Below are 26,954 nucleotides of genomic sequence, written 5' to 3'. Positions count from 1 at the left end.
ACAATACCTCCCACAGTGCCTTCCTGTCTATCCTGTCATAAGCATTTTCCAAATCCATAAAGGCCTAAAAAACATCCTTACCTTCTCCTACAGCCTTTTCACATAAATCTGATACATGCAACCCCTACCTGTCCTAAACCCATATTATTCCTCACCAATTACTCCCACTTCCTCTCCTAATACTCTCAATCAAAACCTTCCCATACGTCTTCCCAACTGCACTCAACAAAGTGATCCCTCTAAAACTACTACATTCACATTTGTTCCCTTTTCCCTTGTAAAGTGGAACTATATAGGCACTCCTCCAGTCCTCTGGCACTCTACCCTCTTTTAAATAAAGTTTAGACAACCTCACCAGCCAGTCCACCATCATGGTACCTCCCTTTTTTAGACACTCCGTATGTAATCCATCAAACCCAAGTGCCTTACCTGCTCATCATTTTCATAACTGATTTTGCCTCATCTTTCCTTATTTCTGCTCCATTTCCCTCACTCATTGCAGTCATTTTCTTAGTGCTTCCCACTGCAACTATCTTTCCCTCCCTAACCTCCTTCATATTTAGCAACTCCCTCAAATACTCTGTCCATATTCCTTTTACTGCCATCTCTTCCATTATTATCTCTCCATGTGCAAATTTTACCTTTTCATATCTACTTAATTTGCTTCCTCTACCTCTTAATTTCTTTCCAAAACATCTTTGTATTACTTTCAAAATTTTCAGTCATACTCTTACCCCATTTCACATCTGCTCACCTCTTTGCCTCCTTTATCTTATGCTTTACTTTTCTCTTTTCTTTGTACCTCTCATATGATTCTCTCATTCTATTTTGTAACCAATTTGTGAATGCTTGCTTCTTCTCTTTTACAACCTTCTTTACTCCAACATTCCATTACTCACTACCCTTCTTTCTATTTCCTCCCATCTTCCTTGTTCCACACATCATCTTTGCACAGCTCAAGAGTTCCCCCCTAAGCCATTCCCATTCCTCCTCCACTCCTAGTTCTACTCTATCCTTCACTACCTCCCACTCCTCTCTCAACTTCTAGTCCTCTTTTTCTTTCTCATTTAAGCAGTTTACTGTAAGTACCTCCTTTTCCTCTTTCTCCATCTATCCTCCACTCTCAACTTACCTTCCACCAAAAAATTATCTGATATTCCCCCACTCTCTCCCCTTGGAACATGTACATCCAAACCTCTTCCTACAGTATTATACTCCTGGTTACCACTATGTAGTCCATTAACACCCTATCTACCACCCTTCCATCCACCACTCTCCCATGTGAACTTCTGCTTGAACTTCCTACATACATATACCAAGGATTTTTTCCCCCTTACAAGGGAGGTAGCCAAAAAGTAAAAGGCATAAAATCATTCCCACCCATTCCATCCCTATATACACTCCACTCCCCTCCATGCTCCCTCCTGGATGACAGGTCATCTTGACCTTCCTAAACACTGTATTTGCTATCAACTCTCTAGGCACATCTCCACCATGAACTCTCCATTATTATTTTTTTTTTTTCTGGAACTCCACACTTCTCGACCACTCCATCTAGGGTGTGGCAGGTATTTGAGAACACACCTTATCAGTGACGTAGTATTCTAGATACAATTTTTTTTTCCTAATCCAGGCTGAACATGGCAGAACAGAGGATCACTCAAGAAATGAAGAGGCATGCTGTAATCACCTCCTTGGATGCAGGGCACTCCGACTCCAAGATCACTGCATTGCTGAATGTTGCCAGGTCGTTTGTTTTCAAAGTTCAGTGAAAGCTTGATTCTGCCAGTGCCGATGTGGTAACAGTTTCTCACTGGAAATGACATTGCCAGCACTCAGACAGTATCAGGACAACTGAATTCATCAGTTCTGTCCAAGCTGCCATCGATGAGGACCCTAGGAAGTCCATAAGGGCACTGGGCAGGGAGTTGCACGTTGATGAGGCCACCATCTGACGTGTGGTTCATGAAGACCTCCGTTACATGTCGTACATGATGTGGAGAGGACAGTTCATGTCCCAGACAACCAGGGAGAACCAAGGGACCAGGGCCAAGAGTCTCTTAAACAAGCTGATACATCCGAAGGAGCCAGGAATGCTGTGGTTCTTCTCCAATGAGAAAAACTTTGTCCAGGACCAGGTGAACTGCAGAAATGTTCAGTTGCTGTGTCAAACCGCCAAGGAGGTTCCGCCTGTCATCCACACAAAATTTCCAGCCTCCGTAATGGTTCTGGGTGTTGTAAGCAATGAAGGCAACATGATGCCTCCACATTTCTTCCATCAAGATCTTCGAGTCAACGCCGCTGCTTACACCAATCTTTTAGACACAGTTGTGAAACCATGGATTACTACTGTAGCACATGGAAGGCTGTACATTTTCTAACAGGACTCCGTTCCATCGCATATGGCCCACACCACCCAAGAATGGCTGGCCAACAATTTTCACGACCATGTCAATCCCAACATTTGGTCCCCTAGCTCTCCTAATGTTAATCCTTTAGACTATTACATCTAAGGCATTGTTGAGGGGGCCTCCAATATGCATCCACACAACACTGTTGTAACTCTCCAGCAAGCTATTGTAGCTGCAACGGCAAACATTCCCAAGACCCACCTAATTACTGCCTGCCAGCGGTTTAGACATCATCTTGAAGTTGTTATTGCAAATGATGATGGTTTCATTGAATGAATATATGTATTGGGTAGGTATTCACCTGTACAGAAGAGTAAATGGTACTGGAATGCTCCATCTACAATGTTATTCTTTTTATTCTACAGACATTTCTTTGTTCTCAAATACCTGCCACACCCAGTATTGGTTTATTTCTTACCCTAGCATTAAGATCTCTCACTACCACTACATAAACATTTCTCCCTAATCCCTCTATGCACTTTCCTCTGTACTCTTCTCACTACCTGGCCTATACGCACTTACAAAACCCACATCTCCCTTCTTAGTTTCACCTTCATCCACATTAACCTTGAAGAAACCTTCCACTCCACCACATGTTTACCTGTCCGTTCGCTTACTAGTACAGCCACCCCTTCACTCCAGACACCCTCCCAAACTCACTCACCCCTCACTTTCAATTTAGTTTCACTCAGTGCCAACACATCCATCTTCTTACAAACATACTATCTCTTCCCTTTTACTCTCATCTGTACCACATCCACACACATTAAAAGACCCAAACCTTAGGGTTCTGTTTGGAAAACTCCTACCAGAACCTCTTATGCCTTTGCCTTTTTTAGGAATGTCCCCTTTGGCGCTACAGGGAGAAGGATGCCTAGTCCTATCCTTGTCCTGTTTTTGTTGTCTTTTACAACTCAAGTGGCTACCTTGGTGGCAGTATTCTTTTCCCCCACCACAGGGTTTGGAGAAAAAGGAAATGAATATTCAGAGAAGTGGTACAGGACAGTATCAAGAGTGGGGGACAGCATAACAGAGGGACAGTCACAGTATGATATGGCATAATTTCTCTATGAATAGAGATTTTCTCTATCACAGACAAAATGACGTGTGGCTCAGGTCTGTATGAGCATCCCATATAGACCCTAAAGTATCAGCTGAATACTACTGAGCAGCTTTTAACGCCACAATAACTTAGAGCCAATACTCCAGACAGGGGTCTTGGGAATGATTACAACAAAGTGTATTACTTTACCTATTACATACATACATGCATATACCAAAGGCTTTTCCCCCCTTACACAGGGGGTAGCCAAAAAGAAAAAGGCATAGAAACCACTCCCACCAATTCCATTTCCTATATATTCCACTCCCCCTCCACCCTCCTCCTGGATGATGGGTCATCCCTGCACCCTGTCCACTGCCCTGGGTCAGCAGTAGTGTCGCAAGACCCCGCACATCCACAGCAAGGCCTCATCATCAATTCGGTAAGCTCCCCTCTCCATCCCCTCATGCAGAAAAGGAGAAGATAGGGAGAAATCCCTTCAGGCTGCGTCAATTTTTTTCTCTCGTACATACTTCCTCACGCCCCATCTCCCCCCCTCATGCATCACAGCATCACCCATACACAACAATTCTCCATTCACCCCAATCTTCTGTCCTCTCCCGTCCTTCTTCAACTGACATTCCTCTCTTTTATAATGCCCCTTTCACTCCATCCATCCATCCATCTCATCCTAGGACGCCCCCTCATATTCACTCCTTCCACCTCTTTTACTAATCTTTCTTCACTCATTCTTTCCATGTATCCAAACCATCCTAATATTTTTTCATCAACTCATCTCCCAACTCCCTTTCCACCCCTGCACTCCTCCTCACCTCCTCATTTCTCACTCTATCTAGCCTAGTAACCTCTATCATACTTTTCAGGCATTTCATCTAAACACATTCAAACTCCTACCTTCCTCTCTTATGTTCAATGTTTCTGCCCTGTACAGTGCTGTTGGTACAATCGCTCCTTCATATAACCACCTCTTAGCATCCATTCCCAGATGTCTATTTCTCATTACACTTTTTAATCCACCAAGGCATTTACTCGCTTCTCTCAATCTACATTCTACCTCCACCCCCACTCCCTTTCCGGCCACATTCGCACCCAAGTATCTAAAACTATCCACTTCCTCCAGTCTTTCACCCTTTATGCTCACTTCCAGCCTGGTGTCACTCTCTCCCCTTGTCCATCTCATCACCTTACTTTTGCTCACATTTATCTTCAGCTTCCTTCTTTCACACACCTTCTCAAACTCTGTCACTAACTACTTCAAACCCTCCTCTGATCCTGCTACAAGCAGTGTCATCAGCAAACAACAACTGGCTCACCTACCACTTTTCTCCATTTTCTTTAACCATCTCCAACCCCTGACCCACTACCCTCTCACACCACCCCATCCATGTAAAGATTGAACAGCCTGGGCGACATAACACATCCCTGAAGAAGTCCCACCTTTACCTCAAACCATTCACTCTCTCCATTTCTAATCCTAACACAAGTTCTACTACTCTCGTAAAAACTCTCGACTGCTCATAACAGCTTTCCTCCTATCCCATATATCTGCAGTACCTCCCACAGTGCCTTCCTGTCTACCCTGTCATAAGCCTTTTCCAGATCCATAAACCCCCCAAAAAACATCCTTACCTTTTCCTATAGCTTTCTCACATATCTGTCTTACCACAAAAATCTGATCTACACAACCTGTTCCTCACCAATTACTCCCTCTGTTCCTCTCCTAATCCTCTCAATCAAGACCCTCCCATAAGCCTTCCCAACTACACTCAACAAGCTGATCCCTCTGAAACTACTACACTCACACTTGTCCCTCTTTCCCTTGTAAAGCGGAACTATATGGGCACTCCTCCAATCCTCCGGCACTCTACCCTCTCTTAAACAAATATTAAATAACCTCACCAGCCAGTCCACCATAACTGTACCTCCTTTCTTCAGACATTCTGCATGGCATCCATCCAAGCTAGGTGCCTTACCTGCTGTCATCATCTTAACCCCTTCCATACGGTGCCGCACACGTAGGCGTCATGAGCAGCAAGTGGATTCGCGACGCTGCCATATCGGCGTCTTGATTATATTTATTGTAGTCGCCCCTGTGTTTTTACATTCTCCCAAATGTGCCCTGAATCCAATTCTCTGTGGTTTCAAAATTCGTGGGTGAAAGAGAGAACAATCGATATAAGCCGTGACTATATTTTATGATGCGAGTATTATTACGACACGTCGTACGGCTGGCATTGGCTGCTGCCCGCGAGATTTAAGTCCCGTAGTGAAGTGGTTAACCACTTCCATACGGTGACGACTACGTAGGCAGCATGAGGATCAAGTGGGTACGCGATGATGCCGATGTCGGCGTCTTGATTATATTTATTGTAGTCGTACCTACGTAACCTCCATTCTCTCTAAACTGGCTTCACCATATTTTCTATGTTTATCAAAATTCACGGGTGAAAGAGAATGAACGATTGAGCACTGACTTTATTTTTTATAATACGATTATTATGACGCAACATCACACGTCGGGCAGCAAATGCTGCCAGACGTGCAATGTGCCCCAGAGTGAAGAGGTTAACAGTTGCTTTCACTTCATCCTTCCTTATTTCTCCCTCATTTTCCTCACTCATCACTCTCATTTTCTTAGCGCTTCCCGCTGCAACTACCTTTCCCTCCCTATCCTCCTTCACATTTAGCAACTCCCTTTACCTATTACCAAGTGAAAATAAGACCACATAAGACCTTTTTTCTCAATATTCACTCCCTACAGGACATACCATTTGCCCAAGCTCATCATAATCACAATAACTCTGGTCTCAAGTTTCACTGGCAGGAGATCCTGCAGTCCCATAGTGGCTGGCAGTGGTCCTTGGGCCCTCCCATAGACTTTGAGAGATGCTGGACTGCTGGCTGTACAGTATCAGTATGGGTTGGTTATTATGTCAATGCCTTATAATAGTTGGGGAGTAGTCACTAACTCTCAGATCTCCTTATGTAAATTGGTTAAGGAAATACTGTTGGCCAAGTGTCAGCCCCTTTGATGGTGTACTTTTGGACAGATGAGGGTGTTGATGGGTTTTGAAGAAAATGACAAGGAGACTCTCTCTGACATCCATTTTCCAGGACTATCATCTGCAGGTACCCATCATTGGTCCCCCAAGCAAATACTCAACATAATCTAAATATGTCCATTTCCGCTGCATTTATGGCAAGCCTGGCTCACTGGTTGATAAAGTGTCTCACTTCCATAAAAAAGAGGAATAACAATAATAAAAATTTGATAATGACCTTTTTTTACCCAATTACCCTTTTACCTTGACCTGGATCGCCTCCGTTTGTTGCGGGGTGACTGTGATCTGGATCGTGACCTACTGCTCCACCTTCGTGACCTAGATCGAGAGCGTGAAGAGGAGGTTCTGACAAAACAGAAAAAGTTATTAATCAATATATATCAATACGAACAAGATAAATATGCAACACCAACATGCTAATAAATTAAGTGTAGGCATGAGAAACCAGAGGCTCTAAAAAATATATTCATAGATTGATCCATTATCCATACACAAATCTGAACACTCAACTGACCTTGAATGGGAAGACCTTGATGAATTAGAGCATGACCTCGAGCTACTTCGACTATATGACCTCCCTGATCTTGACCTTGACCTGGTGCTCTTAGAATCCCTTCGAGATCGTGATCTTGATCGAGATCTAGACCTAGATTTTCCTCTGCCATTCTTATCCTATGAATACACATACTAATATTATTGGAAAGTAGATACATACACACACACACAGAAAATACAAAATTGGGACGTAGATAATAACAAGCAATCTCCCCACATGTGTGAGTTTACATCACGAAAAGAAATATCAGAACATTTATCAAAACTGGACGTCAGAAAATCACATGGCCCGGATGGTATTGCAAATTGGATTCTAAAGGAATGCAAAGAAGAACTAACGGATAAAATACACATCATAATAAATAGCTCACTCAAAGAAGGAAAGATACCTAATGACTGGAAAAATGCTAACATTGTACCAATATATAAAGGAGGAAACAAGGAAGAACCCACCAACTATGGGCCAGTATCACTAACAAGCACTATAGCCAAAATTTGTGAGAAAATCATCAAGAATAGATGGGTAAAACATCTGGAAGACAACATATTAAATCCAAGACAATTCGGGTTCAGACAAGGAAGATCATGCACCACAAACTTAATATGCTTCTACTCAAGGCTAATAGACATAGTGCAAGAAAGAAATGTATGGGCTGATTGTGCATTCCTAGACTAGCAAAAAGCCTTTGACAAAGTACCACACAGAAAATTACTAAAAAAAACTGGAACACATAGGAGGAATACAAGGGAACCTACTAAAATGGATGGAGGACTTCCTGACTGGTAGAAAGATGAGAGTAGTGCTCACAGAAAAATATTCAGATTGGAAAGAGGTGATCAGTGGAGTACCGCAAGGATCTGTACTGGCACCAATAATGTTTGCTATCTATATGAATGACATTGATGAGGACGTGAACTGTTACATGAGCTTTTTTGCTGACGACGCCAAACTGTTAACCCCTTCCATACGGTGCCGCACACGTAGGCGTCATGGGGAGCGAGTGTATTCGCGAGGCTGCCATATCGGCGTCTTGATTATATTTATTGTAGTCGCCCCTCCATAATGACATTCTTTCTAATTCTTTTGTAATCGCATTTTCTATGGTTATCAAAATTCACGGGTGAAGAGAGAACGATCGATATAAGCGGTGACTATATTTTATGGTGCGAGTATTATTACGACACGTCGTACGGCTGGCATTTGGCTGCTGCCACCGAGATCTAAGTCCATGACGCCTACGTGTGCGGCACCGTATGGAAGGGGTTAAGGAAAGTAGAAACTGATAAGGACTGTGAAGCACTGCAAGAAGACCTGAATGGGTATGGAACTGGAGTCAGAAATGGGAAGTGGACTTTAATACTAAGAAGTGTAGCATAATGGAGTTTGGAAAAAGCAAAAACAGAATATCAGGAAAATATACAATTGTAACCAAGGAAGTAAAGAAAGTAGGATCCGAAAAAGATTTGGGAGTAATCATCACGAACGACTTGTCCTATGATAAACAGATTAACAAAATTGTTGGGGAGACTTACAACTTGCTAAGATCAATAAAAGTGGCATTTGCATACTTGGACGAAGACATGATAAAAAAATATTGGTTACATTGATAAGGCCTAGACTAGAGTATGTGATGACATTGTGGTCCCCCAGTACCAAAAAGAATATAAGGAAAATAGAAAGAATCCAAAGAGCAGCTACAAAAATGGCACCTGCACTTGCAAACCTATCATACGATGAGAGATTGGCTAAACTGGAGTTACCGACACTGGAGCAAAGAAGAGAGAGAGGTGACCTACTGACCATCTACAGAATCATGAAAGGCACAGATACTTGATAGAGAGGACTTACTTAACTGGGACAAGAGAAACACAAGAGGACATGGAAAGAAAATAAAAAACATAGCTATAGAAGAGAACTGAAGAAAAACAGTTTTCCACATAGAGTTTTGGACACTTGGAACAAACTGGATAATGAAATAGTATGCGCAAAAATCATTCATGAGTTTAAAAGCAAACTAGACACTGCAAGTTACAATGGCGGGACACCACAAGCATAGCTCCCCTTTCCGCAAAATACAACTAGGTAAACACACACCACACACACACACACAAAAAAAAAAAAAAAAAAAAAAACTACACTAATAAAACCAAAACTTGAGTACACAGCAACACTATGGAAACCCAGTACCAAAAAGAATATAAAAAAATTAGAAAGAATACAAAGAGCAACAACAAAACTGGCACCGACTCTTTCCAAAATGACATATGGACTGTCCAAATTAGAATTACCAACTCTGGAACACAGAAGGGAAAGAGGAGACCTATTATCTATAGAATTATGAAAGGAATAGAAATCCTAGATAAGAATGATTTATTGAAATGGGACAATGGAAAAACAAGAGTACACGAAAAGAAACTAAAAAAGATAATTACAGAAGAGATCTGAAAAAATACATATTATATATATTTTCCCACACAGTGATAGATACCTGGAACAAATTAGACAATGAAAGTGTGTGCAAACACTATTCAAGATATTAAGAAAAAACTTTATGCTGAAAGATACAAAGACGGGTCACCACAAGCATAGCTCCCTTCCCGTATAATACAACTAGGTAAATACACACACAGAAGACTGAGTAGAATTATGGACATAGAAAAGGAGATGAGATCATGGAATCAAGAGATTATGGAGCTAAAGAAAGAAATCATGCACCTAAAGAATGAGTACAACGACACCTACAATGAACTGTGGGGGCCAAACGGCAGCAACCAGACGTGGCCACCAGCTCTACGCAGGTGGCACCGATTCCCAAGAGGAGCTACGACTGCCTTGGGTAGTACCACAATCCTTTTTCTCAACATGCACTGTTATGATTTTTTTGCACCAAGGGGTGATTCTCAGGCGATCTTTCCTCTTCTTCTACTTTTAGGCAGAGATGTAGAGAGCAGTCCTGGGCCCACCACAAAATATACATGCCCGACATGCTCTAAACCCATTACCTCGAGCAGACAGACAAAGGGCTCAGTTCAGTGCAATATGTGCAAAAACTGGGCCCACCTCACTTGTACAACACTTGCTGACACAAACAAATACACAAACACTTGGACATGTTTTACCTGCCCTCCAGTAACCCCACTCCCACCTCCCCAACCACAGCCAGCACCCTTACCCACTCCCAATTTCCCTTCACCCTTATCCCCAATCAATACTCCCCTTCCTTTGTCCCCAATCTCTCCTTTCCCCCCCTTCTAACCCAGATCCTATACCTTCCCCATTAACACCCCAACCTCAACCCCAAACGGCAACATACAACACATACAAAACACACATCAACATATTACAATACAACATTGACGGTATTAACACGAAAAAACATGAACTCAAACACTTTCTTAAACAAGACAACATACACATTGCAATTATACAAGAAACAAAACTAAGACACTCACACAAAACACCATCATTTCATAATTACACCACCGTCAGACAAGACCGGACCGACGGCAATGGCGGTGGACTCATCACCCTGATCCACCACTCCATCTGTTTTGTGGACACAAGTGCCACAACCAAAATTCTCCTCCCTACCACAGATAACACTACAGAAATCCAATCCATTTGAATCCGCAAAGGCAACAAATCAACACTGACAATAGTTAACATGTACATTCTCCCCCAATCATCCCCCACAGTTCCAAATACCTTCAGGCCTCAATTTAGCCAACTAGCCTCAATCCCCAACCTGATCATGGGTGGTGACTTCAACGCCAAGTCGTCGGCCTGGTATGTCGACAACCCTGACACACACAGAGGGCTTGATATACAGACTCAGTTTGACTCACTGACTATCATGAACAACACACATAATCATACACATATCCCACACCAAGCCCTCTACACTTCCTCCTCTCCTGATATCACCTTTTGCTCCCCCTGCCTAACCCCAACAACATCATGGAGAGTGGTCGGAACCCTTGGTTCTGACCACCTTCCAATCATCATCACCACCAAAACAAGATGCACCCCAGTTGGCCACAGACACACATACACCAATTACAAGAGAGCTAACTGGGAAGCTTTTACTGAAGACAGAACAACATTTTGAAACACTTAACAGTACACCAATCACAAACATAAACAATGCTGTGCACACTTTTAATACAATCATACAAAATGCAGACAAGAGATACATCCCTAGAGGCAACAGAAAATCACACAACCCCAACTTCACACCAGAAATACAAGGCCTCATCAGACAATGAGACACACTTAAACACAATACCCCCACACCTATCACTCAAAACATAGCAGACCAAATACAAACACTAAACACTGTGATTGCCAATAAACCTATCACTCAAAACATAGCAGACCAAATACAAACACTAAACACTGTGATTGCCAATAAAATACATGAACAAAAAACACAAAATTGGCAAAATTTTATCAATACACTTGATCACAAAACAAACACCAGCAAATTGTACAAAACACTCAACAGCATTACACTATCCAACAGTAACACAACACACTCTCACGCAGCAATAATCAAAACAACAGACAATCTACCCTCAAACAGACAACAAGCAAACACACTCATAAATCATTTTGCACAGACAAGCCATCTCACTTCTCACCCTGACGACCGACGCACTATTCGACGTAAGAAAGACTTTCCCACAGACTCAGACTATACACCCTTCAGACAGACAAAACACATAATACATAATCTCAAGCACTCATCTGCCTGTGGCCCTGATAAAATAAGCAACATCCACCTAAAACACATTGCACCACAAGCTACACACGCATTCACAAACATTGCAAACTACAGCTATTCACACAACACTATACCCGACATCTGGAAGCATGGTAAAATAATCACCATTCCAAAACCCAATAAAGACCCAACAATCCCAACATCACACAGCCCAATCACACTTCTCTGCACCCCTCTAAAGTCATTGAACACCTAATACTTCAACTTGTCACACCACATATTCCCCTTGCTGACTCACAACACGGTTTTAGGCCACTACATTCCACAAACACTCTTCTGATAAACCACACAAAGAATTTTAGATGGCATCAATTCAGATAGGCCCCACCACAGAACACTTTTTATTACATTAGACATTAGTAAAGCTTTTGATGCTATCCCCCGCCACAACCTAACAAATAAAATATAACACAGACATGCACGATAACACCAAAAGATGGCTGGCTAATTATCTGGCAGGTAGGAATGCTTATGTGTCATATAATGGCCAATCATCGCACATCAGAAACATTAAGAATGGAGTACCACAGGGCTCAGTTCTATCCCCCACACTCTTTAATCTATACATGCATGACATACCCACACCAGACACCTCAGAAATACAAATCTCTTCCTACGCAGACGACATAACAATCACATGCACACATCGTAACACAGACAAAGCTGCAGAAATAATCCAGCCATACCTCGATACACTCAACACATGGTTCATCACAGACTCAAAATAGCTCCAACCAAATCTACAGCAACACTTCTCACCAACTGGACAAAAGAACACAAATACATACCTCATCTCTACATCAACAACACTCTAATACCACACACAAACACACCGAAAATTCTTGGTGTAACATACGATACATCCATGTCTTTCAAACAACACATCACAAACATAAAAAACAAATGCACACCTAGACTTAACGCACTTAAGTCAATCACTGGAACAACATTTGGACAAAACAAAGAAACTAATACAACAATATACAAACAATGCATACGCTCAGTGATGAATTATGCGAGTCCTGCATGGGCTCCTAATCTCAGTGAGACACACCACAACACCCTTCAAATCATACAAAACAAAGCCCTAAAAACAATTACAGGCTGCACAAATACAACACCTACAGACCATTTACACCATGAAACAAAAGTCCTCAAAGTCAAGGACCACCTCGACATGAGTGGCACACAAACACTTGCTGCAGCCACCACAAACACATCACACCCGCTAAACTACATAGCAGAACACCCACACACACCAAGAAACATTAAAACAATGCCCAAAGACCTGTATCACACACAGATACTCTCTTCTCTTCCTCCACAACCACCAAATACCAGCCTTCGGAATCATATTCATAATCATATCACTCACCACTCCATTAACACACTGAAAGACAACACACTGCTGCACGCCAGACCCCCTGATATCCACCCTTCTGAATCCTCTCTCCCACGAAAGGACAGAGTCCACCTGGCCAGACTGCGGTGCGGCCACCACCCAGCACTTCTAAGTTACCAGAAGAGGCTGGATGACCGCATTGTGAACAGCTGCCCAGGATGTAACACTTCACCCCATACCATACAACACATAATGGAAGACTGCATTATACACAATCATGCACGCAAACAACACATCATACACTCTAAAAAAGGATTTGCGGGAAAACCCAGTTTCGGCTGTGGCAATCTTTGGGGAGACAGGACTGCTCGGACAGACAGTCTAGGGAACGACAACAACAACAACTGTGGGACTTCCAGAAAATGTGAAAATAAATAATGAGATAAGCAAATTGAAAAAATAATTCAGGCTCCATCAAATTTTTTTCATACATACTTCCTCACCCCTATCCCCCACCCACTCCCCCTCATGCATCAAAGCATCATCCATACACAACCCTTCTCCATTCATCCCAATCTTCTGTCCTCTCCCATCCTTCTTCAACAGACATTCCTCTCTTTTGTAATGCCCCTTTCACTCCATCCATCCGTCTCATTCTTGGACGCCCCCTCATATTTACTTCTTTCACCTCTGCCTTCCACACCTCTTTTACTAATCTTTCTTCATTCATTCTTTCCATGTGTCCAAACCATCCCAATACTCTTTCATCAACCCTATCTCCCAGTTCCCTTTCCACCCCTGTTCTCCTCCTCACCTCATTTCTCACTCTACCTAGCCTAGTAACCTATATCATACTTCTCAGGCATTTCATCTCAAACACATTCAAACTCCTTCTCTCTTCCTCTCTTATCTTCCATGTTTCTACCCCATACAGTGCTGTTGGCACAATCACTCCTTCATATAACCTCCTCTTTGAATCCATTCCCAAATGTCTATTTCTCATTACACTTTTTAATCCACCAAAGCATTTACTTTCTCTCAATCTACATTCTACCTCCACCCCCACTCCTCCCTTTCCTGCCACATTTGCACCCAAGCATCTAAAACTATCCACTTCCTCCAGTATCTCACCCTTAATGCTCACTTCCAGCCTGCTGTCACTCTTTCCCCTTGTACATCTCATCACTTTACTTTTGCCTTCATTTATCTTCAGCTTCCTTCTTTCACACACCTTCTCAAAATCTGTCACTAACTTCGTCAATCCCTCCTCTGATCCTGCTACAAGCGCAGTGTCGTCAGCAAACAACAACTGGCTCACCTACCACTTTTCTCCATTTTCTTTAACCCCTTCCATACGGTGCCGCACACGTAGGCGTCATGAGGAGCAAGTGGATTCGCGACACTGCCATATCGGCGTCTTGATTATATTTATTGTAGTCGCCCCTTGTTTTTACATTCTCTCTAATCTGCTCTTAATCCCATTCTCTGTGGTTTTCAAAATTCACGGGTGAAAGAGAGAACGATCGATATAAGCCGTGACTATATTTTATGATGCGAGTATTATTACGACACGTCGTACGGCTGGCATTGGCTGCTGCCCGCGAGATTTAAGTCCCGTAGTGAAGTGGTTAACCACCTCCAACCCCTTACCCACTACCCTTGCATTCACCTCTCGCACCACCCATCAATAAGTTGAACAGCCAGGGCGACATAACACATCCCTGAAGAAGTCGCACCTTTATCTCAAACCATTCACTCTCTCCATTTCTAATCCTAACACAAGCTCTACTACTCTCGTAAAAACTCTTGGCTGCTCTTAAGGGGGTACGCGACACCTGGAGGTCATTTTCTAAAATATTTAGAGTAAAGAGCTGAAACTTCTCAGGTAAATAGGTATCCATATTGCCTACATTTTAGGTGAAGCAGAATGATGTATGTACACATGTACGTATACCAGTAGCGACATTTAAAAGTGCACAGCACCATAATACGTGGACCAATTTGTTTTATATTTTGGCTATGATTAGTCAGTAGGCACACCTAGGGCCGGTCATTGAGTAATTGAACAATTTCCTTTATACTTTTGCATACAGGCATTTCAATTTTAATGTCTGGCAAAAATCGTGAAAAATACAATTGTTTTGCTCGTTTCCATTATTACTCCGAACTCTTTCATCCTATTCAAAATATTCGAACGATCGGCCCTAGCAGTTACTAAAAGTAATATTCCCTGTAAGTTTCATCTAAATCTGATGTATATTAGATTTTTTATGATTAAAAAAAAGTAGAAAAATATCGAACGGAGATATGGCAACTTGAAATATGAATATATCTGTAACTTGCTTATAGTTTCACCAATTTGACTGATTTTTTCATGGCTTAATTCTTATTATATAATAAGTACAGTAAAAATTATCAACATATTTTAATTATAAGTACTTTAAATACTGAAAAACTAAAGTATAAGTATGTCACAGTAGTGACGACGCACAGACGACAACATCATATAATTTGCTTTTTTGCACCTTTGGCGGTTTCTTCATATGAAACCTCTCTGCTGGGGGTCTTCAGGGTATCTAAATCATTGGAAAGAGGTTTATTTTCCAGTAGTGGGCGCCTTCTCTTTCCTCATCAGATTCCCCTCGCCAATCTATGTTGGTAGGGCACCCCCTCCAGCATCATATGATGTCCCTTCTTCTTTCTTCTTCCTGTATAGCCTTGATCTTTTTCCTCTTGCTTTCTTCTTTGGATTTAATCTTCCTCTTTGAATTGTTTAGTCTAATGTTGTCCTTTACCTCTGTCACTGTCACAGAGGTGCAGGTGAGGGCGGTGGTGGAGTGAGAGGTGGTGAGATCTTTAGTTGTCTTTGACTGCTTGCCATCTTTAACTGCTGTTTTTTGTCATTGTGATGTTCTTTTGTTCTTTTTGCTACCCATGATGACTGTACTAAAGAGTAATATGTACTAGCTAAAGTAATAGATTGCAATGAGAGCTCATGAGACATGCGTACTTCCCTTTTCAGAGCTAGCCGGGAACTAACGCTTAGTTTCGCACAAAGTTGGCGAAATATTCTCCCTCCACCTTCCTCCCTTCCCCTCCACAATAGTATTGGCCGTTGATACACTGGGCGAGTGTAAATTCAATCAAATTTCAACGTTATTCGCTGCGCCTGAAGGTCCTAAGTGGCACGCCTCCCTCTAGTGTGGGTTGCGCCTTTAAATCTGTCCCTTTAAACCTCACCCAGGACCTTTAAATTGTGCGCGGCTGGAAAATTATTTGTCGGGATTTATTTCTAAGTGGTATACGAACATTTTGAACACAGTTTTGAAAAATGCCATATCTTGACCAAATTCACCCCTCCAGGTGTCGCATACCCCCTTAACAGCTTTCCTCCTATCCCATATATCTGCAGTACCTCCCACAGTGCCTTCCTGTCTACCCTGTCATAAGCCTTTTCCAGATCCATAAACCCCCCAAAAAACATCCTTACCTTTTCCTATTGCTTTCTTACATATCTGTCTTACCACAAAATTTGATCTACACAACCCCTACCTGTCCTACAACCACACTGTTCCTCACCAATTACTCCCTCTGTTCCTCTCCTAATCCTTTAAATCAAGACCCTCCCACAAGCCTTCCCAACTACACTCAACAAGCTGATCCCTCTAAAACTACTACACTCACACTTGTCCCCCTTTCCCTTGTAAAGCGGAACTATACAGGCACTCCTCCAATCCTCCGGCACTCTACCCTCTCTTAAACAAACATTAAATAACCTCACCAGCCAGTCCACCATAACTGTACTTCCTTTCTTCAGACATTCTGCATGGCATCCATCCAACCCAGGTGCCTTACCTGCACTCATCATCTTAACACCTGCTTTCACTTCATCTTTCCCTATTTCTCCTCCATTTTCCTCACTCATCACTCTCATTTACTTAACGCTTACCACTGCAACTACCTTTCTCTCCCTATCCTCCTTCACATTTAGCAACTCCCTAAAATACTCTGCCCACCTTCCTCTCACTGCTTTCTCTTCCATTATCATCTCTCCATTTGCACCTTTTACCTTTTCTTCTCTACTTGATTCGCCTCCTCTTTCTCTCTTAATTTCTTTTCAAAAGATCTTTCTATTACTTTCAAAATTATCTGTCATACTCTTCCCTTATCTTTACCTTGTACCTCTGATATGATTCCCTCGTCCTAATTTGTAGTGAATCTATGAATGACTGCTTCTTCTCTTCTACACCCTTCTTTGCTTTCTCATCCCACCACTCACTACCCTTCCTTCTATTTCCTCCTGCCCTCCCTGTTCCACACACCATCTTTGCACACCTTATTACTCCCTCCTTCAACCATCCCCATTCTTCCTCCATTCCTTGTTCTACTCTTATCCTTCACTCCTTCCCACTCCTCTCTCAGCTGCTGCTTATACTCATTTTCCTTTTCTCTCTCATTTAAGCAGTTCACTCTAAGTACCTCCCTATCTTCTGCCCTTTTCCTCTTCCTCCACCTATTCTCCACTTCCAATTTACCTTCCACCTTAGAACATGTACATCCTTAATTCTTCCTACCATACTCCTGGGTCACCACTATATAGTCCATTAATACTCTATCTACCACCCTTCCATCCACAACCCTCTCATATGTGTACTTATGCTTGACTTTCTTTCTAAACACTGTATTTGCTATCATCAACTCTCTTTCAAGACACATCTCCACCATCAATTCTCCACTACAATTTTAACCTGCAACTCCATACTTCCCAATCACTCCATCTATTGGTTCATTTCCTACCCTAGCATTAAGGTCTCCCAAAACAATTACATTGACATTTCTCCCTAATCCCTCTATGCACTCATTTATATCTATCCAAAAAGCCTCCCTTTCCTCTACACTCCTCTCACTACCAGGCTCATACACACTTACAAAAACCCACATCTCCCTTCCCAGCTTCACCTTCATCCACATCAACCTTGATGAAACCTCCTTCCACTCCACTACATGCTTACTTATCTCTTCACTTACTGGTATAGCCACCCCTTCTCTCCCTCGTCCCCTCTTCACTCCCAAACTCACACTCGCCCTTCCCTTTCATCTTAAGTTTCACCCTAAGCCAGCACATCCATCTTTCTTGTCACAAACATACTGCCTATCTCTTCCCTTTTACTCTCATCTGTACCACATCCATGCATATTAAAAGACCCTAACCTTAGGTTACTGGTTGGAAAACTCCCTGACCCTCTTAGGACTTTCCTTTTTTTTTTTTTAGGAAATGTCCCTTTGGGGCTACAGGTAGCAGGACTCCTAATCCCAACCCCTGTCCCATTTTTTGTCACCTTTTATGAACCCAAGTATCTAAGAAAGAATTAATCAAAGTAAAAAGTAAAAATGAAAGGAGACATAAATACACCAAAGGCCTTCTCCCTTACAAGGGAGATAACCAAAAAACAAAGGCATAAAAACCACTCCCACCCATTCCATCCCCAATACACTGTCTGCAATTATCTAAAAGAAATTCTGGAAATATTAGTGTTAAAAAGGTCTCTTTAATAAACCTGCACTCTTCTTCTAAGTATTTTGCACTACATATCCTAAGTGCCCTAAGGAAAAAGGACCAAGAGAGGAGTAGTAATAGACTTTTTCCTTAGGGCACTTAGGATATGTAGTGCAAAATACTTAGAAGAAGAGTGCAGGTTTATTAAAGAGACCTTTTTAACATTAAAATTTCCAGAATTTCTTTTAGATAATTGCAGAAAGCAGGCCGCTAAGATTCGGGAAAGCCATAGGCAGCAGGACAGCACAACAAGACGTCTCGTGTTGCCAAAAAGTGACGTTGCCACCAACCTGACACATCTTTTAAGAACCACCAACTTGGAAGTAGTGTGCCAGACAAGCAGAACGATAAAAGACATCACGAAGACAAAAATACACAACAACCAGACACCGGGGACCAAAGCCGGTGTTTATCGTATTCTGTGTTCAGGATGTGATAAAGTTTACATCGGAGAAACGTCACGCGACCTGAATACACGAATACATGAACACTGTTACGACGTCAGGCATGATGTCACCACCAATGCATGTGTGACACATAGAAACAAGGAAAACCATCTTATGGACTGGAAGAATGAGCTGCTGATACGAGAACAAGACAAAATCTGCAGGAAGTGTTTAGAAGCAGCAATCATTCAAGGAACGAACACTATTGAACAAAACAGGGGCATGTTAACATCTCGCCTCACATAATTCCCCTAATACCCATGGCCAGCAAAATTTTAAATATTTAAACCACCCTTGTGGACATTTCGCCCACGGACGTTTCGGCCAGCATTCTCATCTTTTCCCAGTGTTCAATACCCCCCCCCCCTTCTCCTCCTCTTCCTTCCCCCCCCTTCTTCTTTTCTCTCCCCGTTCCCTCCTTTCCCCTTATTTAATCTCAAGCATTTGTATCTCAACTTGAACTTGAAAAAGCTGTAATAAACGAAACGTCGTACAAATAAAGGCTCCGTCCTCATATGGTGTTTAACTCGTAAAACTTTCCCTTAATACTTACTTTCATTCTGCTGCCACTTTCTCCCCTTGTACATCTCCTCACCTTACTTTTACCCACATTTATCTTCAGCTTCCTTCTTTCACCCACTCTTCCAAACTCTGACACTAACTTCCTCAATCCCTCCTCTGATCCTACTACAAGCACAGTGTTGTCTGCAAACAACAACTGGCTCACCTCCCACTTTCCTCCATTTTCTTTAACCATCTCCAATACCCCATCTGGGATATTGGCTGCTTGTTATTGTGGCAAAGTAGCATGCAGTTGATACTTTAAGGTCTATACGGGGTGCCCCTATGGACCAGAGCCACATCATTTTGTCTATGATAGAGGAAAACTCTGTGCATAGAGATATGATGACACTTTTATATTACGACTGTCCCTCCGTTATGCTCTCCCCCAACCCCTTGTTGCTGTCCTGTACCATTTCTTTGAGTATTCTTTTTCTGTGGTGGGGGAATTCCCTGTGGTGGGGGAAAAGAATACTGCCACAAAGTATTTCCACTTGGATTGTAAGAGGCAAGAAGAAAGGGACGGGGAGTGGGACTAGGCATCCTTCTCCTTGTAGCCCCACAGGGGAAATTCCTAAAAGAAAAAGTAAAGGCATAAGAGGGTCTGGGAGTTTTCCGACCAGCACCCTAAGGTTTGGGTCTTTTAACCCCTTCCATACGGTGCCGCACACGTAGGCGTCATGGACTTAGATCTCGGTGGCAGCAGCCAATGCCAGCCGTACGACGTGTCGTAATAATACTCGCATCATAAAATATAGTCACCGCTTATATCAATCGTTCTCTCTTCACCCGTGAATTTTGATAACCATAGAAAATGCGATTACAAAAGAATTAGAAAGAATGTCATTATGGAGGGGTGACTACAAAAATATAATCAAGACGCCGATATGGCAGCCTCGCGAATACACTCGCTCCCCATAACGCTTACGTGTGCGGCACCGTATGGAAGGGGTTAATGTGCCTGGATGTGGTACAGATGAGAGTACAAGGGAAGAGATAGGTAGTATGTTTCTGAGAAGATGGATGTGCTGGCCTTGAGTGAAACAAAGTTGAAAGGGAAGGGCGAGTGTAAGTGGGAGGTTATCAGGAGTGAAGAGAGGGCGAGGGAGGGAAGGGGTGGCTATACTAGTAAGTGAAGAGATAGGTAAATGTGTAGTGGAGTGGAAGGAGGTTTCCTCAAGGATAATGTGGATGAAGGTGAAACTGGGAAAGGAGATGTGGGTTTTTGTAAGTGCATATGGGCCTGGCAGTGAGAAGAGTGTAGAAGAAAGGGAGGCCTTTTGGATAGATTTAAATGAGTGCATAGAGGATTTAGGGAGAAATGTCAATGTAATAGTACTGGGAGACCTTAATGCTAGGGTAGGAAATGATCCAATTGATGGAGTGGTTGGGAAATGTGGAGTTCCAGGAAAGAATCGTAGTGGAGAGTTGATGGTGGAAATGTGTCTAGAGAGTTGATGATAGCAAATACAGTGTTTTGGAAGAAAGTCAAGCATAAGTACATATGGGAGAGGGTGGTGGATGGAAGGGTGGAAGATAGAGCGCTAATGGATTATGTAGTGGTAAATAGGATTATGATAGGAAGAGTTAAGGATGTACATGTGCTAAGGGGGGGTGGGGAGATATCAGATCATTTTTGGTGGAAGGTAAGTTGAGAGTGGAGGATAGATGGAGAAAGGAAAGGAACAAAAGGTAGGGAGGTGTTTAGAGTGAACTCTTTAAATGAAAAGGAAAAGGAGAAGTACAAGAAGAAGCTGTAGGAGTGAAGGATAGAGTAGAGCTAGGACTGGAGGAGGAATGGGGATGGTTCAAGGAGGGAGTCACAAGGTGTGCAAAGATGGTGTGTGGAACAAGAAGGATGGGAGGAAATAGAAGGAAGGGTAGTAAATGGTGGGGTGAGGAAATAAAGAAGGTTGTAGAAGAGAAGAAGTGTGCTTTCACAGATTGGTTAAAAAATAGGACGAGGGAGTCATATGAGAGGTACAAAGAAAAGAAAAGAGAAGTAAAGCAAAAGGTAAAGGAGGCAAAGAGGAGAGCAGATGTGAAATGGGGTAAGAGTATGACAGAAAATTTTGAAAGTAATAAAAAGATGTTTTGGAAAGAAATTTAGAGAGGAAGAGGAGGCAAATCAAGTAGAGAAGATAAGGTAAAAGGTGCAGATGGAGAGATGAGGGTGGAAGAGAAGGCAGTAAGGGGAAGATGGGCAGAATATTTTAGGGAGTTGCTAAATGTGAAGGAGGATAGGGAGGGAAAGATAGCTGCAGTGGGAAATACTAAGAGAATGAGTGTGATGAGTGAGGAAAATGGAGGAGAAATAAGGAAGGATGAAGTGAAGGCAGTTGCATAATGAAAGCAGGTAAGGCACCTGGTCTGGATGGATGTCATGCAGAATGTCTTAAAAAAGGAGGTACAGTGATGGTGGACTGGCTGGTGAGGTTATTTAATGTTTGCTGGAGAGAGGGTAGAGTGCCGGAGGACTGGAGGAGTGCCTGTATAGTTCCACTTTACAAGGGAAAAGGGGACAAGTGTGAATGTAGTAGTTTCAGAGGGATTAGCTTGTTTAGTGTAGTTGGGAAGGCTTATGGGAGGATCTTGATTGAGAGGATTAGGAGAGGAAGAGAGGGAGTAATTGGTGAGGAACAGTGCGGATTTAGGACGGGTAGAGGTTGTGTAGATCAGATTTTTGTGGTAAGACAGATAAGTGAGAAAGCTATAGGAAAGGGGAAGGATGTTTTTTGGGCTTTTATGGATCTGGAAAAGGCTTACAACAGGAAAGACAGAAATGCACAGTGGGAGGTTTTGCAGATATACGGGATAGGAGGAGAGCTTCTAGGAGCTGTCAAGAGTTTTTATGAGGGTAGTAGAGCTTGTGTCAGGATTAGAAATGGAGAGAGTGAGTGGTTCGAGGTAAAGGTGGGACTTCATCAAGGATGCATTATGTCGCCCTGGCTGTTCAACTTATACATGGATGGGGTGGTGCGAGAGGTAAATGCAAGGGTAGTGGGTCAGGGATTGGAGATGGTTAAAGAAAATGGAGAAAAGTGGGAGGTGAGCCAGTTGTTGTTTGCGGACGACACTGCGCTTGTGGCAGGATCGGAGGAGGGATTCAGGAAGTTGGTGACAGAGTTTGGGAGTGTGTGATAGGAGAAAGCTGAAGATAAATGTGGGTAGAAGTAAGGTAATGAGATGTACAAGGGGTGAAAGTGTCAGCAGACTGGAAGTGAGCATTAAGGGAGAGCAACTGGAAGTGGATAGTTTTAGATACTTGGGTGCAAATGTGGCAGGAAAAGGTGGAGTGAAGGTGGAGGTAGAATGTAGATTGAGAGAAGCAAGTAAATGCCTTGGTGGATTAAAAAGTGTAATGAGGAATAGACATTTGGGAATGGAGGCTAAGAGGAGACTGTATGAAGGAGTGATTGTGCCAACAGCACTGTATGGGGCAGAAACATGGAACATGAGAGAGGAAGAGAGGAGTTGGAATGTGTTTGAGATGAGGTGTCTGAGAAGTATGATAGAGGTTACTAAGCTAGAGTGAGAAATGAGGAGATGAGGAGGTGAGGAGGTGAGGAGGAGAACAGGGGTGGAAAGGGAGTTGGGAGATAGGGTTGATGAAAGAGTATTAGGATGGTTTGGACACATGGAAAGAATGAGTGAAGAAAGACTAGTAAAAGAGGTATGGAAGGCAGATGTGGAGGGAGTGAATATGAAGGGATGTCCTAGGATGAGGTGGATGGATGGGGTAAAGGGGGTTTTGGGGAAGAGGGGAATGTCTGTTGATGAAGGACGGGAGAGGACAGAAGACGGGTGAATGGAGAATGGTGGTATATGGATGATGTTGTGATGCATGAGGTGAAATGGGTGGGGGGGTGAGGTAGTATGTGTGAGCAAAATTTGACGCAGCCCAAAGGGATTTCTCTCCGTCTTCTCCTTTTATGCATGGAGGGACGGAGGGGGGGGGGGGGGGTCGCCGATCTAATGAAGCGGCTTGCTGTGGATGTGCTGCGTCTTGCAACACTGCTTCTGACCCAGGGCAGTGGACAAGGTGCAGGGATGACCCGTCATCCAGGAGGTGCTAAGATAAGAGGGAGGGTGGAGGGGTGTGGAGTGTTTTCAGGGATGGAATGGGTTGGAATGATTTTATGCCTTTTCCTTTTTGGCTACCTCCCTTATAAGGGGGAAAAAGCCTTGGTATATGTATCTCCAATCCCTGACCCACCACATTTGCATTTACCTCTCACACCCTATCCATGTATAAGTTGAACAGCCAGGGCAACATAACACATCCCTGGCAGTCCCACCTTTACTTCGAACCATTCATTCTCTCCATTTCTAATCCTGATACACGCTCTAATACTCTCGAAAAAACTCTTGACTGCTCTTAACAGCTTTCCTCCTATCCCATATATCTGCAGTACCTCCCACAATGCCTTCCTGTCTACCCTGTCGTAAGCCTTTTCCAGATCCATAAAACCCAAAATAACATCCTTACCTTTTCATATAGCTTTCTCACATATCTGGTCTACACACCCCTACCTGTCCTAAACTCACTGTTCCTCACCAATTACTCCCTCTCTTCCTCTCCTAATCCTCTCAATCAAGATCCTCCCATAAGCCTTCCCAACTACACTTAACAAGTTAATCCCTCTGAAACTACTACACTCACACTTATCCCCTTTTCCCTTGTAGAGTGAAACTATACAGGCACTCCTCCAGTCCTCCAGCACTCTACCCTCTCTCCAGCAAACATTAAATAACCTCACCAGCCAGTCCACCATCACTGTACCTCCTTTTTTAAGACATTCTGCATGGCATCCATCCAGACCAGGTGCCTTACCTGCTTTCATAATCTTAACTGCCTTCACTTCATCCTTCCTTATTTCTACTCCATTTTGTGAGAATAAACACCTTGTGAGATCGAAACCTTTATTAGTACTACGTTTCGCTTGTTACAGCTTTTTCCTCACTCATCACACTCATTTTCTTAGCACTTCCCACTGCAACTACCTTTCCCTCCCTATCCTCCTTCACATTTAGCAACTCCATAAAATACTCTGTCCATCATCCTCTTACTGCCTTCTCTTCCATTATCATCTCTCCATCTGCACCTTTTACCTTATCTTCTCTACTTGATTCACCTCCTCTTCCTCTCTTAATTTCTTTCCAAAACATCTTTTTATTACTTTCAAAATTTTCTGTCATACTCTTACCCCATTTCACATCTGCTCTCCTCTTTGCCTCTTTACCTTGTGTTTTCTTTCTGTTTTCTTTGTTTCTCTCATACGACTCCCTCATCCTATTTTGTAACCAATCTGTGAAAATTCTCTTCTTCTCTTCTACAACCTTCTTTATTTCCTCATCCCACCACTCACTACCCTTCTATTTCCTCCCATCCTTCTTGTTCCACACACCATCTTTGCACACCTTGTGACTCCCTCCTTGAACCATCCCCATTCCTCCTCCACTCCTTGTTCTACTCTATCCTTCACTCCTTCCCACTCCTCCTTCAGCTTCTTCTTGTACTCCTCCTTTTCCTTCTCATTTAAAGAGTTCACACTAGACACCTCCTTACTTTTTGTCCTTTTCCTCTTTCTCCATCTATCTTCCTCTCTCAACTTACCTTCCACCAAAAAATGATCTGATATTCCTCCACCCTCTCCCATTAGAACATGTACATTCTTAACTCTTCCTATTATACTCCTATCCACCACTACATAGTCCATTAACCCTATCTACCACCCTTCCATCCACAACCCACTCCCACGTGTACTTATGCTTGACTTTCTTCCGAAACACTGTATCTGCTCTCATCAACTCTCTAGACCCATCTCAACCATCAACTCTCCACTCTGATTCTTTCCTGGAACTCCACATTTCCTAACCACTCCATCAATTGGTTCCTTTCCTACCCTAGCATTAAGGTCTCCCAATACCACAACACTGATGTTCCTCCCTAATCCCTCTATGCACTCATTTATCATCTTTTTTTCTGAAGGATCTTGCTAATTTTTTTCTGTGTGATATCTAGGTCTGAGGAAACCTTCACAGCTTGAGTTTTATTCAGATCTGACATTAGTTTTTTATTTTTTAATAAAAAACGAAAAAAATACCATATTTTTGGGCTTTTCAAATCCTATCTCTTACAATTTTTATTCGATGTCTTCCATTTTACAGCAAAAGAATCTTCTACATATATAAAAAAACAAAATAGAAAGTTTTTTTAATATCTTTGTTTAACGCCGAGGAAAAAAATATATTAAATTAACGGAAAAAACGCAAAATTTTGACTGACACGTTATTAAAAAATTTCTATTTAACATATGCAAAAAAACTCTTTTATTTTTTGTCATTTATCTAGCTATCAATAGAGATCTCATATGCAAAAATCAGTTGAAAATTGAGGGAGGAGATACACTTTGTGTATCAAAAACTTACATTTTTCAGAAACGAGTGTTAAATTTTTTTTTTCCTTAGTTTGACTAAATTTTACATTGGACCTCCTAAGACCCATTGAAAACAGGTTCCATTGTATTTTCATGATGATTTTGCATCTTTCAAGTAACTCGGGCACTTTGTACCCTCCTACAGTGTAGGATATTATTCACTCAAAATGAGGGTGTCATAAGCCGCCACCTCACTCTGTCGCAAAGTTTGAGTTCTTGGTCTAGAATGACCCAGCAAGGTAGTCTGATTGCTGGGATTCAGCTCTCTTTCTTTTCTTGGGTTTCCTTTCTGGTGTTGGAACAGGCTCTTGCTGCATCAGGGACATCACTGTGAGGTTTGAGACTCTAAACCCAAGGTGTTGCAGCAAGGAGGCATCCTTGTAGCCACTTGTTAGCAAACAGTTGTTTGCGTAGAGACAACGTGTCTGATATAGGTGTAGAGGACAGAGAATCAGGTGCTGAGGATGTGGATGTAGATGGCAGGGAGAGAGCTGCTGGAGGGAGTACTAGTGGTGGTGGCAGAGGTGGTGATAACAAAGTTGATGCTGGGGTTCTTTCTTTCTCCCCTCGAGTTGCTAATGTAGACGTTCTTATCTTCTGCAAGTGTGCCTTTTGTTTGGATAGCTTAGGCATGGCTAATATCTTCAAATATCTCTTCACTGAAAAATAGATGCGAATTTCACACGGCAAATTAGTGAACGCGGCAAGCTAACGTGTACATGTCCTTTACTTT

The 26,954-nt window shown here is 42.5% G+C and overlaps 1 protein-coding gene across 2 annotated transcripts in view; it reads right to left on the bottom strand.

Annotated features, from left to right (window-relative positions):
- The window catches only part of LOC143034672 (uncharacterized), a 95,186-nt gene that overhangs the window by 34,347 nt on the left and 33,885 nt on the right, over positions 1-26,954 (bottom strand). For both annotated transcript variants that reach the window (XM_076201039.1, XM_076201040.1), the window contains exons 6-7: positions 7,051-7,208; positions 6,780-6,881 (exon numbers count right to left, since the gene is read on the bottom strand). In XM_076201039.1, coding sequence (XP_076057154.1) covers positions 6,780-6,881; positions 7,051-7,208 — 260 coding nt within the window. The remainder of the gene's footprint in view (positions 1-6,779; positions 6,882-7,050; positions 7,209-26,954) is intronic.

This window comes from Oratosquilla oratoria, chromosome 17 (assembly GCF_046742065.1).
Source record: "Oratosquilla oratoria isolate Oo_2021 chromosome 17, ASM4674206v1, whole genome shotgun sequence".
Classification (NCBI taxonomy): Eukaryota; Metazoa; Arthropoda; class Malacostraca; order Stomatopoda; family Squillidae; genus Oratosquilla; species Oratosquilla oratoria.
This window is presented reverse-complemented; position numbering and strand designations above follow the sequence as displayed.